Here is a 15,109-nt window from a genome sequence, read left to right as displayed (position 1 = left end):
GTACACCATCTGTTTAGACAGCTTTATGATCTCTACACGCCCTCGTAGGTTTAAAGGACTCACTTTTCTCACTTAGTACATTGAGTGATAACCAGCCATGCAGGTTGGTAAGAGTTTTGAGACAACTCTTTTTTCATTTCGTGCTTTCAAGGTCCTGTGTGTCACATTTAAGGGGCAGAAATGGAATATAATATTCATAAGTATGTTTTATTTGGGGTATAATCACCTGAAAATAACGGAATGGTTATGTTACTTTAGAATAAGCCTTTTATATCTACAGTGAGTGGGTCCTCCTCCACAGAGTCCGGCACCTTGACCCACTATGTTTCTACAGCAGCCCAGAAAGGACAAACCAAATACTGGCTGTACATAGGACATAGGGTGCGGTTTTTTTTACAAGTTTCATGGCTTCTGTAGTTGTAGAGTAAGAGTGAGGGGTATTCAGTCGGTTGCAGCCTGTAACTTCACCACTAGATGTCTCTAAATTCTACACACTGGACCTTTAAGTGTAATGTAGTGAAGGTGAATGAGATTTTGTTTGCAGTGCTCACAACATTGATAGATGGAATTCAAGAAACGTAATAGTGACTTGAATTTCTAGAAACAATGTCCGTGTTACACTGAATAGTGCACATGTAAGTAAGGAATTTTCTTCACTAGTATATTCTTCTGATGAAGTAGCCCCAAGGACTATCCAGAGTGACAAGCTGTTTCTGGAAAGAGATGTTGCTGCTGAGTTTTGATTTTCCCATTGAATCCCATTCACCTCCATTGTACTGGAGTGGCGGCAGAAATTACTGTGAAGAATGTCCCAAAATCTGAGCTCATAATCAAATATTTCTGCATGGTCAGATGCCACTTGAAGTGAAAGAGATCATTAATTAAGCACCTCAGACTACCTTAACTGACAGCATTCACATAGCATACTGTTCCATGAATAGCCCGTCTAACTTACAGGCCTGCCTGAATTACACTTCCCTATACTTAGGTTGTATCACAGTGAAACATTTACAGTGCCACCAGGCTGAACATTTAGAGACAGGTGGCTTTGGAGGTTAACCACTGATAATCATTCAAATCTACCAGAAATCTCGGAGTGACCAGAGCTGAGAGAAAGAACATCTCAATCATTTTGATCTACATTTGTAAGAGGCTTCGATATCCGAATCTATCAGACAGGAGAGAACCATAGGTATGGATTAAACACCCTGCCATCCAGTCAGACAGTTTTTCCATGCATCCACCTCTGCTAAGCAAATTTCTACCACAGTGACGTTAACACGCTCCAGGCTATCAGAGTGTGATTTACAGCACAGTGCCTTGTTTCCTTTGCCCCCCCTCCCCATCTCTCTCTTTCTCCCCCTCTCTCTCCCTCACTTTCTCTCCCTTCACTTCTCCCTCCACTCCATCCCTCTGCCAATGTGCCGTAGATGTCCACTTCTAAATTTGTCTGAATGCCAGGCAGAGAACTCTACACTCAACCCCTTACTGACCTGAGAAGATAAGTCGCTTTTTAAAATGTTAAGAAGGAAATATTCATGATCATAACAGATGTTAATCATAATATATTTTAAAAAAAAAACATTTAATAACTTTATTTTGTGTTATTTTCATATATGACGTGCACAGCTCTATGTTTCTCTCCATTCTGTAGAATAAATAAGAAGCCGTCTTACCATTTATTCAAAACAATGCAACTGTTCTCCACAGTGTAGATGAAAGTAGTGGTGAAATCAGAGTGTATCGAGTTTTGGGGGTATAAGTCTGTCCCCGCCTCCCAAATGATTTACATCTTTGCAGTAAAGATGGTAAATCGTTGCAGTTGGTATGTTATATGGGAGTTAAATGATAACAGAGTGATTCCTCTGTGTTACTGGGTTACAATCATTCAGACTCCCCTATAAGATATCAGCACTATGAAGTATGAACAAATACAAGGCTAACTTTAATCCTATTTCACCAGGAAATATGGGATTAATCCGTTAGCCTTCTGCTTTCACTCTTCCATTGGACACTGACACGGAGACCTTCAGCAACACAATAATTTAGACACAGAACGCAGCATGAAAATACCCTGAAATCCTCAAGGTTTAATGTGACTGGAAATTGTTGACAAACAGCAAATTATATGGTAAGATTATATGAATTGAACAAGTCACTTGAAACAAAAGATGGTGACTTCCAAAAACTGCCACGTACCCAAACTGTATGTAATCTAATCTTGCGCTATCTATGCTACACAGGAAGGATACCATTGTATTTTGGGTTGAATGACAGCATTGCAAAATGTGTTCATGGATAGGTGAGATATGTTGGAGGTAGCTGATGGCCTGTTATAAAATGATTACATCACTAGAGTCTATTTAACCTAGCCCTAATGCTAATCCTGCCATAATGCAAGACCTCTGATAAAGGTACTTTTATAGGACAACAGAGATGTCCCAGTAAAATATTCTATCTTCAGTTTGACATTGTTTTGATTTATAGTTAGCCGTTAAGGGTAATTCAGGACTTAAAACCTATCAGAAGGTGTCTGTCTGAAACAGGATCCCCTCAGTGAACATGGATGACCAGTTCCATGAACTGCTGACTGGAGGGGGTCACTAACTCAACTATTCATAGGGCCTGCCACTGGACCTGCAGATCCTCCTTATAATCTCAACCTATTGAAACAAATCACGCTTGGTTTGAATCATATTTAGGCTGGAAACAACAAAAACAAATTGAAAGAAGACATCCACTTACCTCCTCCACAAACTCCTCCTCATATTCCTCATATTCCTCATATTCCTCCACAGTTTCCGTCATTATGGGACGGTTTTAGAGGGTCTACACAAAACACAGATGACAGATTCAGGTATTCATTATTAACACAAACTGTGAACGTACAGGGTTAGGCCTCATAAACTGAGAAGCATATCTAATGGGGAAGCACACAACATAAAACTGTGGCAGAGTTAACTGAAATGTTCTATCAGTAGCACCAAATCATAATTTCAAAGAGAATATACTGCGGCTTAGACAAGAGACCAAAAGACAGCTGTGCCAGGGACATTTTAGGATACTGCCAGTCAGCCACTGTTGAACCCATTTTACCCTACAGGAATAATAAACAGCAAAACAGATTCATAAGACCAACATATTGATGTTTAACCAATGAGCATGCCATACCAGCCAAAGATTCCCGCAGTATTTCCTGACAGTAAGGAAGTCTCACTTGCCATCCACTAGGGTCTCAAACTTCCAACTTTGGAATTTGCCCCCAATCCTAAACAAAGTGATAAAAATGTGTGAAAAACTGTGCAACAAGTGTAAAGCAATAAATACACAGGGAGAATTGTAGATTAGGATGGCGAGACACTGAGTGGATTTTAACAGGCCTCTGCCTTTGAATGTGTCACGGCCGCCCCTCCTCCTTCACTTGCCACAACACAGCTCAAAGAACTGTGCCTCCTGGCTGAAGGTTGGCGACAGCTGCCCAACAGTGCTTCAGCTATTTGACATGTAAGCTAATGCCACAGCCTGATTGGTTGACTCTGTTTAGCAAACGGAGATGCAATGCCTTCTGAGGCTGCAGGTTAAATATAGGATGGCATACTAACTACCTTTTTTTAGCGCTTGATTACCCTCTCTTTAAATGAAAACTTAGTTTTCTCTGTAAAACAAGAGGAATTGGTGGAACAGCTGAGGTACAAAGACAAAATAGCCGGACAGGTGCTGAGATTTTGGAAAGAAGACAAGATGGCAAGGCTGCTGCTGAAAATTCGGATACATCCAAAGGGTAGGCCTGGTCTGAACTTGCTTGAGTCTTGCGGTCTTGGATTGTTTGGTTACTCCTTCAAAGTGCAGCAAACTTCACACTCCTTATTCCTCAATCAATCGGCTGTCTTCCAGGATCCAAATGGCAGCCAAGGATGTAAATGATGGAGGTCAGAGCAGATGGAAAGCCATGCACGGTGTAGATAATGTGGATATTTGTGCTATTTATCCCCTTTCATTGCTTACCAGTTAAATTAAAGTTTAAAGGTCTCCCAAGCCGCCAAAGCCTCCCCAGCTTCCCTCCAGAGAAACGCTGGGCTACAGCACACAGCTGCGGTTTCTACCCAGGTTATCATGTGGCCAACGCAGCCAATCACAGGCGAGCACTCTCAGGTTTCAAAATCTAAATATACCTAAGTGATCCTTACAGAAAAGAGCACCTGTTGAGGCGAATGCATCAGCGGTACAGTTATGAGGTAGGCAGTGGGGGGCGCGAGGTGGTGTAGGGGGGTCTCAAGAAAACAAGAGTAAACCCCAACTACAACAATTCTGTGTAAATGGGTGTGTGTTGATTGTTATGTTGACAACATTTTCTTGTAAAAGATTTGGGAGTCATGTGTGAGAGCCTGTGAAGAGAAGGCTAGAGATGAGGGCCCGGCTGGGAGGGCAGCGAGTGCCAGATCTGTTGAGGTCATCTGTTAGCTGACCCTGAGCTGGCTGGGTCCTGTCCAGAATCAGGTCAACTACAAACAGATGACCCGTGAGACAGAAAATAAGAAGGAAGTACATTCCCCCATAAATATGAGCCAAAATTTAATAGCTACTGGTATGCCAAATGTGACAGTACCTGAGAAAAACAAAGTCTGGTAAATCACCAGTTCCCCTTTTGGATTACAGACAAAGCCTGTAATCAAAAAATGAGTCACCCTGGGCACATCTTGACATCTTAAAGCCTTCTTAAAGACAGCTTAAAGACATCTGACATGATACATTTTAGACCACTGAGGAGACACATACTGTCGTACTGTGCAGACGTTAGTAAAGTTTTAAGCTTCACAGCAGTATTGACAGTTAAATTCAGCCATGTTCCTTTGTATGTTAACAAAACCGCCACTCTCACATCACAGGGGGGTTGATATAAAAAAAATCTAATTTGATCAGTTTGGAGTGGTAGAGCAGACTCCTGCACACCATCCCATCAGAGTGCATAAAAAGTGTCTGAGATTTAAAAATACATCAAGAACTATTTCTAGATAACATACATCAGCGTCAAGGCCCACTGGCAGCTATGATTTCATTTTGCAGCGATGTATGAATAAAAGGACAAACATACGGAGACACATGACTTGAAAGAAGACAAAGAATGAAAAATGTCCCACGCGTACATTTCCTCTCTTCAAATGATGTGCCTCTATCTCTCTGGCATGTAATATCTTTGCTCTCACGCTCATGCCAGGAGCAGGGTGCTACCCGGGGCCGAGACGGACAGCGGCAGCTGAGTGTCTCTCTCTTGTGTCTCTCGTGATGCACTGACTGACTGCTGCTTTGGTCCTCATTAGCAACATCACTACACTTTAGATTTCATCTAATCTGCAAAACTCAAGTAGATAAGTGCACTGGTGTTCACACTGCACCATCCTTTATCAAGACAGACCCTCAGTGTCTGACGTTGAGGTTTAGGTTAAAATTATGACTTGTTGGTTTTAGAAATTAAACCCAAATATAACAGGGGATAGTTCTTTGTGGCAAAATCGTCTTCCAGAAACACTTCTCTGCCGAAGCTAAGAGACTGTTTCTGAAAAGAGCTGTTCAAGTTATTAGTTTACCACAAAAGAAGCTGGATTTGCCTCTATTAGCATCCTATATAGACCCAAGTATATAGACCCAAAAACTATTTCCCCTGACAAAAAAGGTTTTGTTGAGTTTATGATAGGTGGAAAGGATTTTTTTAGGCTTTGGCATGAATCAGTGTGTTACATTTAAAGTTCACACAGGGTATCATAGACTTTTAATGATCCGAGCAGTCCAAAGAAATACTTCCCAATGCCAAGGACACCCAGGGAGGACGGCTACATGATGCTTAGTCACTGGAAAAAATGACTGATGACCAGTGAGAGCAGAACACAACAGCTGCAGGATAGACAACGACAACACAAACACTGCCAACTGTCAATGTGAGCCCACCAACCAACACCTCGGAAAAAAACAATGAATTCTAGTGAGGTAAGAGGCCTAAAATGAAACCAATTCATCAGCCACAGAATGATTTGCAGTAACAGGGTCGGTTGTTGTTACATTTAGGCAGATTTCCAGACGAACACAAACATCTGCACTGACCTTTCTGGCTCTATTAGAAGCAAGTGATGTCTTGTTAACGTTGGTAAGCAGGAGCTGGACTGATTGTTTAGTCATAAGATGTTTTTTTCCACCACTTTGGGAGGTTGACAGATATGCTCGATAATCTCTATGACTGCATGTAGCTTCAGTGTCCTCAACATAAATTAGACACGTGCAAACATTCTGTAAATCGAAGTACTCAAACTCTGCAGTCACATCTTTGGTGATTATAGTGTCTGACACCATCGCTGACACATTACTCAAAATAAACCGAGGACACACAGGTCACTTGTCCTGCACTGTGAATTGGTAGCAACAAAACAATAACACAATCTAGATACATCTGTTCAAAAACGTACATCAATGAATTTTTAACAGATGGAAATAAAAGAAATAACCAAAATTTGACAAAATACTTGCACATGGGCTTAGTGGATGTTTTCTGATGTTTTCAAAAGCATCTCATGGTCTTTTTCTTCTTACTAGCAGATGGTATTTCCTCAGTTGTCCTGGGCATAGTCTTAACACACTAGGATTGTACTAAAATATAAAAATAGTGTTGGTGTCCATTACTTTACATCTCCACCTCTGGCCCCCTTTAAAGCAAAATCTTCCTTCAAAGCATGGAGCCAATGTGCTGTAAAACCAAAACTACAGTATGAGCTAAAATGTTATATATAATTTTGGTGGCCCTATTTGTAATATTACACACCGATTTGACTCAAGTGAAAGTGGCTGCTTAAGTTTAAAATGCATTTAAAGACCCATGCTATTTAAAAAAATAAGGTAGTTTAACAATATTAAAATGCATCATATGCAGGACTAGGTTAGTTACATATGTTGAAAAAACGATCATGACCTTAGCATGTGATAAATACAATAAATTTAAGGAATGGCAGGTTGTTCTCTTCCTCATAGCAACATTACGAGGAGTCGTCAAGTCTATCAAATAAGTGAAGCAGTGGAGGCACCATAAATGAGTTTGGCTTTGGTTTGTAGTATTTGAATTAATTTGACTGACTATTCTGCTGTTTTCTTCTCTTAGCCGCTACACTGCTCACATATTCGACCTGGTTTCTTCTCCTTCTCTCCCTGAATCCCTTTGCTGTCTTACTCTCTGGCTCTTTCTTCTCTACTCCTGTGGCTGTTCATCATGCTCCCTGAAAGGCATCAGGGACCATGAGCTCATGTGACATTTTATGCCCCCGAAAGGACTAAAAAAAGAAGAACTGAAGGTACAAACAGAAACTCAGTATAGTTCCTGAGAAAAAGAAGAAGAGTCACCTGAAAGAAACACTCATTCATGACACACTGCAATTCACCTGAAACAGATAAAAACACTTTATTTCACTGATTATTCACGGAGACTGAAAGTAGGAGGGCATGTTGTGATTTCCCCCTTCTTTCTGCATGTTTCAGTCACCATCAATCGTCATTGCTTAAACATTCTGCAGCAGGCACCACGTTAAAAGAAAATACTGGACTGTACACACAGGGGGCAATAAAAACCGCCACAGCCAGTCCGGCAATACTGCAAGGCCACCATGGGCTAGACTCACACACAGCTGAAGAATAAGTCCATGTACTGTTCCAAGTCAGACACTTTGCTGACCTCTTGCTGAAAGGAAAACCGTGCAGAAATTTCTGTTTAAATAATTTGTGTCTCTTTTGTTGTCCAATGTCCTTCTGAAAAGGTCATGTTTATTGATGTTGTTTTCTTTTGTTCAGAGTTCAAACGTCTTTTGTAAAATAAATTATCACAGGAGATAATATAATGTCCTGGCAGCAGCCTGCCCACGTCAGCATCACAGGAAAGAGGAGAGAGAGGCCATCCATCAAGCGACCTCGCCCTCTTCCTCATTTCAAGCTCGTGTTTGGAGGCAGAAAAAACAAAGAGCAAGGGCGCACTCGTGATCAAAGTCAAAGGTCATCATCTCACGCGCAGCCGGGACATCATCCACTCAAGACCCTGGCACAACCTGGAGGCAAGAGAAAGAGACAGAGATGCAGAGAGACTGGCATTAAGATAAACAACTCAGTTTGTACACTGCAGAACTATTTTACTACACAAGTCAGATTTGTGTTTACAGTCAAATATAACAAGGCTAAGGAGTAAATGCAGTTCTCACCCCTCCCCAGTGAGGGCGCAGCAGGCCTGGATGTGCCACTGGTGGTCTTTGACAGAGGTAAGCTGGAGACTCTGGGAGATCTCGGCCACAGACATGCAACCTTTCACATCCTGCTTGTTGGCAAAGATCAACAGCCCTGCTTTTCTTAAATCCTGCAGGGCAGAAAGAAGACGTCAAATGAGGACACTGTCGTCTCCACTTGCTGAGGAGAGACTGAGGTCCAGAGTGTGCAGGACTCTGTTTAAAACTTTCTATGACACTGTGGTGACATCTGCAATATTCTATGCAGTCGATGAGACAGAAAAAGACTCAAACTGGTGAAGAGGTCCAGCTCTGTCCTGGACTGACCTCTAGACTCCACAGTGGATGTTAGCAAAGCTGACATCCATCATGAACAACTCCTCTCACTTCCTGCATCAGACTGCAGTGACACCAGCATGACCTCATATCGTATATTGACTTCTGTATGTGTTTAAAATGCTGTGTAAATAAAAGAGTTGAGTTTTACTCCTACATTTGAACACATTAAAAATGGATCAGAAAACATAAAAACCTCAGGTGGACTTGAGGGATGTGTTTGGAACGTGCTGGACAGGCTGTGTTTTGTTTATCTTAAACACTGCTGGTCATGTGAGGCTGCATTGTTTTTAGCATTAGCATTAGCATTTGTGTCCGTTTTGGTGCAAACTGACAGTGCTCTGCATACTGTTTTGAAATAATATCTGATGCCCTAATAAAATATATACTGACATAACAAAAGACGCTGCTGGTTTTGACTTGTGTGTCATTTTTCAGCATTTGTTGACACTGTTAGAAGTATTATTATTAGTATTTAACTATGTGAGGCTGTGGTTTGCAGTCGTGGTCTGGACTGCATTATAATGACAGGTGGTTCTAATATTGTGGCCACCCCACTGACATTCATGAGAGGACCATAACATTAGAAACACCTGAAAATAACTGAAGTATAAGCTTGATCAAAGTAGAACTGTCACAGTTGTTGTTCTGGATCACGTTGGATTGTACAGGTGGACCTAATGAAGTGGGCAGTCAGTGTGTATGAATATCATTTCTGGTGATACTCACTTCGTGTGCTAGCATTCTGTAGAGTTCCTCTTTGGTCACTGAGATCCGCTCTCTGTCTGTGCTGTCGACCACCACGATGACAAACTGCTCGAAACATGCAGAGAGAAATAAAGAGCATTAATAAAAGAATACTGCAGCCACAGCACCGTACAATGGTGCCACAGTCACACTGCACTGCATTACGATGGGAAGTTCATTCAAGTGTTTATAAAATGACTGTGAGAAAGACATGACAGGTGTTATCAATGATACTAATTAAGGCTCCGTTCCATTCATTAATTAGTATCAATCGTAACACCCGTGTTGACTCTAATACTCGCTAATAATAGCCAGTGTATTGGCCTGGTAGATGTGTCGCTGCAGCTCTAGTTCAAACAGTTCTACCTGTTTTATTTGGATGCTGAAGGAAGCACATCAGCTCTTTTTGATTAGTGGTCAGCCAACATAGCCTGCCATTACCTCTGTGTTAGTGTAGTATGTATTCCACGATGACCTAAGGGACTCCTGGCCCCCAATGTCCCACATCAGGAAATGGGTGTTGTTAACCACTATCTCCTCCACGTTGCTCCCAATCGTAGGTGAGGTGTGCACCACCTCGTTCATTGAACTAGAACAGTGAAAAGACATTAGATTGTGGGTGACCCTCACCTTATCAACTTATTACACATTATCTGGATGGATACAACTGTGGCTACATACAAAGAAGCTTATGTTTGGATACTTACAACTGGTAAAGAATTGTGGTCTTGCCAGCATTGTCCAGGCCCACAATAATAACTTTGTGCTCTGAAAGGCAATAAAGACAGAAAGAATTCACAGAGCGAACAGTGACATCAATATGTGGGCTAAGTGCCGGTGACTGTCTGATGTACGACTCTTGTAAACTCAGCCAAGCAATCTGTTCAAAAGATGTCTTTTGATGTGGAAGCGCATTGAGCGAGTCAAACAACAGCCCTTTTTTGTGTCCGGCATTATCCTCCTGTGCCAAAATTTGTAGCTTCGCGCTCGTGTCTAGCATAACAGAGACATTGTGGTGATGTGAACAGTATACTTTCACAGCTACAGACGAGTTAGTGGGTGGTCTTAGGCGAGCTTGTACAATGAGGCTGAACTCGGCAGCAGCAGCTATGGAGACAACTCTCTTACACAAACACAGAGCTCTACCTGTGAAAAAGACAACAACGTGCGACAACCAGGATAAACTGCCATCTGGCTGCTGATACACCAAAGTGACAAGACAACAGTAAGGTGTCCTGTAGTAAGTACAAAGACAGGATGAAGGTAAAGGCATGAAGAATAAAAGGTGCTGGTTCGTTTTATAGAAACCCTCCATGACATAATACCCAGCTTCACGTCACAATGCCTGACACCAGTATCATAAATGTGTGTGATCAGGTATCAGCGAGTACGCTTGTCTGCACTGATCGGATATCATGTCATTTATTAGTGCCAAAACAGAGCCTTGATCCTTTCATGACAGTCATCATAGAGGTTAGGGTTAGGGTATTTAGGGTCATACACCGGTTCAAACGGTTACACCCAGTGTTGGACATTATACAGAGTTCAGGTATCGTACTTGGGAAGGATAAAACATCCTCTGCCTGTGCCAACACAGAAGACAGTGTTTACTAGTTATGGCTGAAATGGGTAGGATTTCAGTACATAGGTATGTGACAGAAAGAGATGGCGTCCTCATTCTACCTTCACTGTTTCTATGCACGTTTTAAAGTAGGGCTTAGCAGAGTTAACTTCAGGTCCATCAAAAAGCCCTGCATCTCTTAACAAACAGAGGCCCACTGCTAAGAGCTTACATGGCAGAGGTTCTCAGGTATTCTCCTAGTGTATGCTGTATTGTTATGAAGACCAGACAGGTAAAGGGATCTCAAGTAGCTTTTTGGAAGTAGGTAACCTTGTTTTTACACCCAGGCAAACTTTTTCTTCTAACTATAAAAAGGTGCTGGGGTTCTGTTAATTGTTCTACTCTTTGCTCAGCCTGGCGTAATTCTTTGCAATTGCAACCACTAACAGGAAAGGATGGTGTATGTGTGTTGGTTCCTAAAAAGCCATTCTGAACTTAAAATCTGCACCTCTGGCCACCACCACGTTTGTAGTCCAGCGTGTAGTCCTGGAGACTGACTCGTTCTGTGGCCAGCCTCAAGTGGACATTTGAGGAACTGCAGTTTGTCTGCATTAACGTCACTTCACAGCCACGGACGTCGCTGTCTGCTGCCAACCAGTTCATGCAGCTACACCAGAGAAGCTGGAAACATACAGAACTGCTGTGAATCATCTGATATCTAATTGCTGGTTTTAACCAAACACATGACCACAGGTGTCACTACATGGTTCTTAAGCTTTGCACACTCCTGTGCCCTGAGCCAATGTGTTGGAGGGTTGGGAAAAGTACAGACACCTATTCAAAGCGAAACTACATTCCAGGGCACCTAAAGTAAAATAAAGGATCTACAATCACAGCGATGCTATCCACTATCCATGAACTATCAAACTGTACTTTGATCTACTGACAACCACACACCGCTCTGCTGCAGAGATAAACATACAGAGATGTTATCCGGTACAAACACAACGTTTATTTTATTTAATAGCAAAGACACACCTGGTTGGTTGAATCGGCTACGGCATTAACAACAATCGGCTCGCCCGCTGCTGTAAAAACCAAACCACAACGTAAAGTTTGTTTTTTTTGTTTCTTTGTGTAACCTCCCCCCAAAAAACAAACTGCTGTTTAATACAGAGAGAGGAACAGAGAGACGGGCCAGCTGCTGTGTACAGTAAGAGACAGAGGTGTCTGTGTGTGTGTAGGTGTGTGTGTGTGTGTGTGTTTGTGTGAAAGAGAAATGAAAGCAAGATGAACAGCTGAAAGTAGTTTGTGAGTAAAAACAAAAGTTGGTGGCATAAGAAATAACCTTGTTGAAATATGGAAATATATGATTGAAAGTGTCATTCTGGGAAACACTGCACTTCTCTGTGTGTACTTTGTTTATTCTTTAAAAAAAAAAAAAAAAGAGATTGTATCCAAGTTTTGAATTCTTGTACTGCACTCGAGAGCATGCTGATCATTCCACAGTGACATGAATTAGGTCTGCAGCAGTTCACTCTTTAACAGACTGAGAGTGTGAAGATAAATGTAAGACAATAAAATGATTGAGAAGATTTGCCTCAATGTGGCTGACTAATTGACTTCCTCACTAACTCCAGTATATCATGTAACTACCACACGATTACAAGGACCACAACCAGCGTGCACCGTGCCCAATGCTACGCTCTGCTTCATGTACACGTAGTACCACGTACAGTCGGATGAAGGCCGTTACAAGAAAACTCAAACCTTAGTTAAAGCAGCTGCAGGCAGGCCTTACCTATGAACCCTATCATGCTGAACCTAAAGAAAATACCTCAAGTGTGTTATTTACATTTTGATTCTAACAAACGTGTGGGCTGCTCAGGTTTCCTCTAACGCTTCTTTTCTTTTTTTTAATATGTATTCTGTCTCTCTTAATTCTTTGGTTTAGGTTGGTTTGGTAACGTGTCTGAAAATAGTGTGAAATGACCAGATCTTAGAGAGACATCTCCAAATGTCTTGTTGTGTCTGACCAAAAGGACGAAATCTAAAGATGGTCTAGACTAAACAAAAATTTCAGATGCTGTAACAGCATCTGGCTTCTGAAATCTTTGTTTAGTCTAGACCATCTTTATGTTTTCGTCCTTTTCTACATTTTGAGTTAAAAAAGTTTTTTTCACAGCAGCCATTTTGTCATGCAACAGTTAACACAGGTGTGACCAATGACACTAGTTAAGGAAGCGAGCCTTACTTAGTCTCAAACAGTCACACCTGTGTTTTAGAACTGTGATGTGACTGATGTGTTTGTCTACATCCTCTCCACCTGTCACCTGCTGGGTGGGGTAGGGTGGGGTAATTAAGTAGTAAGTAGTAAGCAAGTCATTTTTTAATTAAATAAATTGATTTAGAAACATGTAATACTACTACTACTAATATAATACTACAAGAACATGAAGGAAAATATGTCTCCATGGTGACGTCACGTTCATGCAGTAGCTTGTAGCGCACACACATCCAGGATTAGTGATGAGCTGAAAGGTGACAGGGAGATGAAGGTGGAGCTGAAACCAGCAGCTCTGGTTCTTGAATTGACTCCATTCAGTCAGCAATAAAACATCTTCCTAATAAGAACAAACCTTCCTCCTGTGTGACCCGTCTTGTATTTCCACGTCTGTTATACTTGTGGTACTTGGACAGGTGAACATATTCTAAAGTGGTGCATGGTGGAAAAGCTTTGAGACATGCTGCTCTGGACAAAGTTTGTAATGGCATGTCCTCCTGTTGTTCCAGTGGTTTGAATCCATTGGCCGGGGCCAGCCGGGATCACACTTGTTGAGACTTGGACGTGCAGCTGGGGCTCAATCCAGGGGTCACAATGAAAGCCTTACAGCCTACAGTGACATGACGGATGGAAGCCGAATGGAGGCAGAGCTCAGAGATGATCGAAGGCAGAAAGGTGCTGCTTGGTGACAGGGACGGACAAAGACGGCACAGGAAATCTTTTTTTTATTTCAGTTCCGGCCAATGTTTAAGTGAGAGAGCAGATGTTGCATGTTTAAAGGACAATGTTTAGTTCAGTTTTGCTTTGTTTTTTCATTTTTGATTACTTTTTAATAAATCAGCGACTTGTTTAGACTATCAGAAAATGTTTGTGGATTGACTTCTTATTAAATGTTAGGTCTGTTAACAGCTCATATGTCTTCTCTGTCTGACAGCCCACAGTGAGACACTCAGTTTAAACTCATAATTGTGGTTAATCATGTTAAGAGAGGCCGGGTCACGTGGATGCTGTGCGCTCCTTCAGTGCTCTGATAGGGTGAGCAGGTTATAACAGCAGTACAAAGTCATTCATTGATCCTCATTGGCCTGAACTCTTGTGCTGATGTGGCTCCCTTCACCGTGTGCTGGCCACCTCCAGTCATAACACCGGGATGAACCGGGGCTTGAACGCTGGACCACACCGTCCATCAGGACTCATGTTACATGAGTGAGGGTTTCGCAATGATCCGATCTGTTTACTGATTCAACATCAGCAGGACTCGGTTTCAGCTCACCTTCTTTCCACCGCGGAGAGCATAAATAATCAAACAGCGAGTGAAGGCGGAGACGGTGAGCGGCAGGAAACGAGTCTGTCCCGGTTCAAAGACGCAGCAGCACCGTGGTTACACCGTGCACACACATAACGACTATGAGCAGAATAAGACCCGTGTCATGTGCGGCTCCACACAGCGGGCCTTCACTGACCCCGAGTCCGCTCAGCCGCCGTGTCTCCGACACTTGCACGCTAAAAAAACATCACGGTTCCGCTCTTACCTTGGTGATTAAAAAGCCTCCATAGCTTCGTGAACAGTATCCCCATGGTTGACGGTGAGGTGTCCCGGTGCCAGCTTGTACCAATCCGCCGTAACTCAGCCAGCTAGCGTTGATGCTATTCAGCGCTATCAACTTCACCTAGCCAGCCAGCTAGCTAGCCGACTACACAGACGAGCAGCTGTCAGAGCTCTGAGGCACGGCCGCCATACTCTGGTCAATTATTCTTGAATGTGTCTCGAACATGGGACGTGAACGTTGAGTCGTCACGTTTGACTCGTTACCGAAAACAAAAGCAAAACGGAAACCTCTGTGGCGGAGTGCTCGGTGTCAGCTGGCCGCTGTGAAGTGCGCTGCGCTAGTTAGCTGTCATCTCCTGCGCATGCGCACTGCCGCGGTCCTGTTG

General features: G+C 42.5%; 2 protein-coding genes and 1 long non-coding RNA gene across 24 annotated transcripts in view; 1 reads left to right on the top strand and 2 right to left on the bottom strand.

Annotated features, from left to right (window-relative positions):
• Positions 1 to 4,104, bottom strand: part of neb (nebulin) — a 59,351-nt gene extending 55,247 nt beyond the window's left edge. For 20 of the 22 annotated variants that reach the window (XM_027276135.1, XM_027276138.1, XM_027276133.1 and 17 more), the window contains exons 1-3: positions 4,006 to 4,104; positions 3,172 to 3,268; positions 2,746 to 2,829 (exon numbers count right to left, since the gene is read on the bottom strand). In XM_027276135.1, coding sequence (XP_027131936.1) covers positions 2,746 to 2,808 — 63 coding nt within the window. In that variant the 5' untranslated portion in view covers positions 2,809 to 2,829; positions 3,172 to 3,268; positions 4,006 to 4,104. The remainder of the gene's footprint in view (positions 1 to 2,745; positions 2,830 to 3,171; positions 3,269 to 4,005) is intronic. The other 2 variants (XM_027276153.1, XM_027276134.1) reach the window with 2 other exon arrangements.
• Positions 4,105 to 6,894: 2,790 nt separating this feature from the next.
• On the bottom strand, positions 6,895 to 15,104 carry arl5a (ADP-ribosylation factor-like 5A). The gene is made up of 6 exons (XM_010729909.3): positions 14,707 to 15,104; positions 10,037 to 10,097; positions 9,771 to 9,918; positions 9,312 to 9,395; positions 8,226 to 8,377; positions 6,895 to 8,075 (listed from the first exon to the last, which is right to left on the bottom strand). The coding sequence occupies exons 1-6, from the start codon at positions 14,750 to 14,752 to the stop codon at positions 8,027 to 8,029; spliced, it is 540 nt and encodes a 179-aa protein (XP_010728211.1). The 5' UTR covers positions 14,753 to 15,104; the 3' UTR covers positions 6,895 to 8,026.
• LOC113744936 (uncharacterized) lies at positions 10,104 to 13,853 on the top strand. Its single transcript, XR_003461904.1, has 2 exons — positions 10,104 to 13,590; positions 13,684 to 13,853. It is a non-coding gene; the product is annotated as an uncharacterized LOC113744936 (long non-coding RNA).
• Positions 15,105 to 15,109: the final 5 nt, after the last annotated feature.

The sequence above is a fragment of the Larimichthys crocea genome, unplaced genomic scaffold (genome assembly GCF_000972845.2).
Source record: "Larimichthys crocea isolate SSNF unplaced genomic scaffold, L_crocea_2.0 scaffold319, whole genome shotgun sequence".
NCBI classification, from domain to species: domain Eukaryota; kingdom Metazoa; phylum Chordata; class Actinopteri; family Sciaenidae; genus Larimichthys; species Larimichthys crocea.
This window is presented reverse-complemented; position numbering and strand designations above follow the sequence as displayed.

Excerpts from the sequence above, each read along its gene's own strand:
- arl5a (XM_010729909.3), bottom strand. The coding sequence starts at position 14,752 with ATGGGGATACTGTTCACGAAGCTATGGAGGCTTTTTAATCACCAAG. Across the intron at positions 9,919-10,036 it reads ACCACAATTCTTTACCAGTT|TTCAATGAACGAGGTGGTGC; the intron begins GTAAGTATCCAA and ends TCACTGTTCTAG. Across the intron at positions 9,396-9,770 it reads CATACTACACTAACACAGAG|TTTGTCATCGTGGTGGTCGA; the intron begins GTAATGGCAGGC and ends TGTTTCGAGCAG.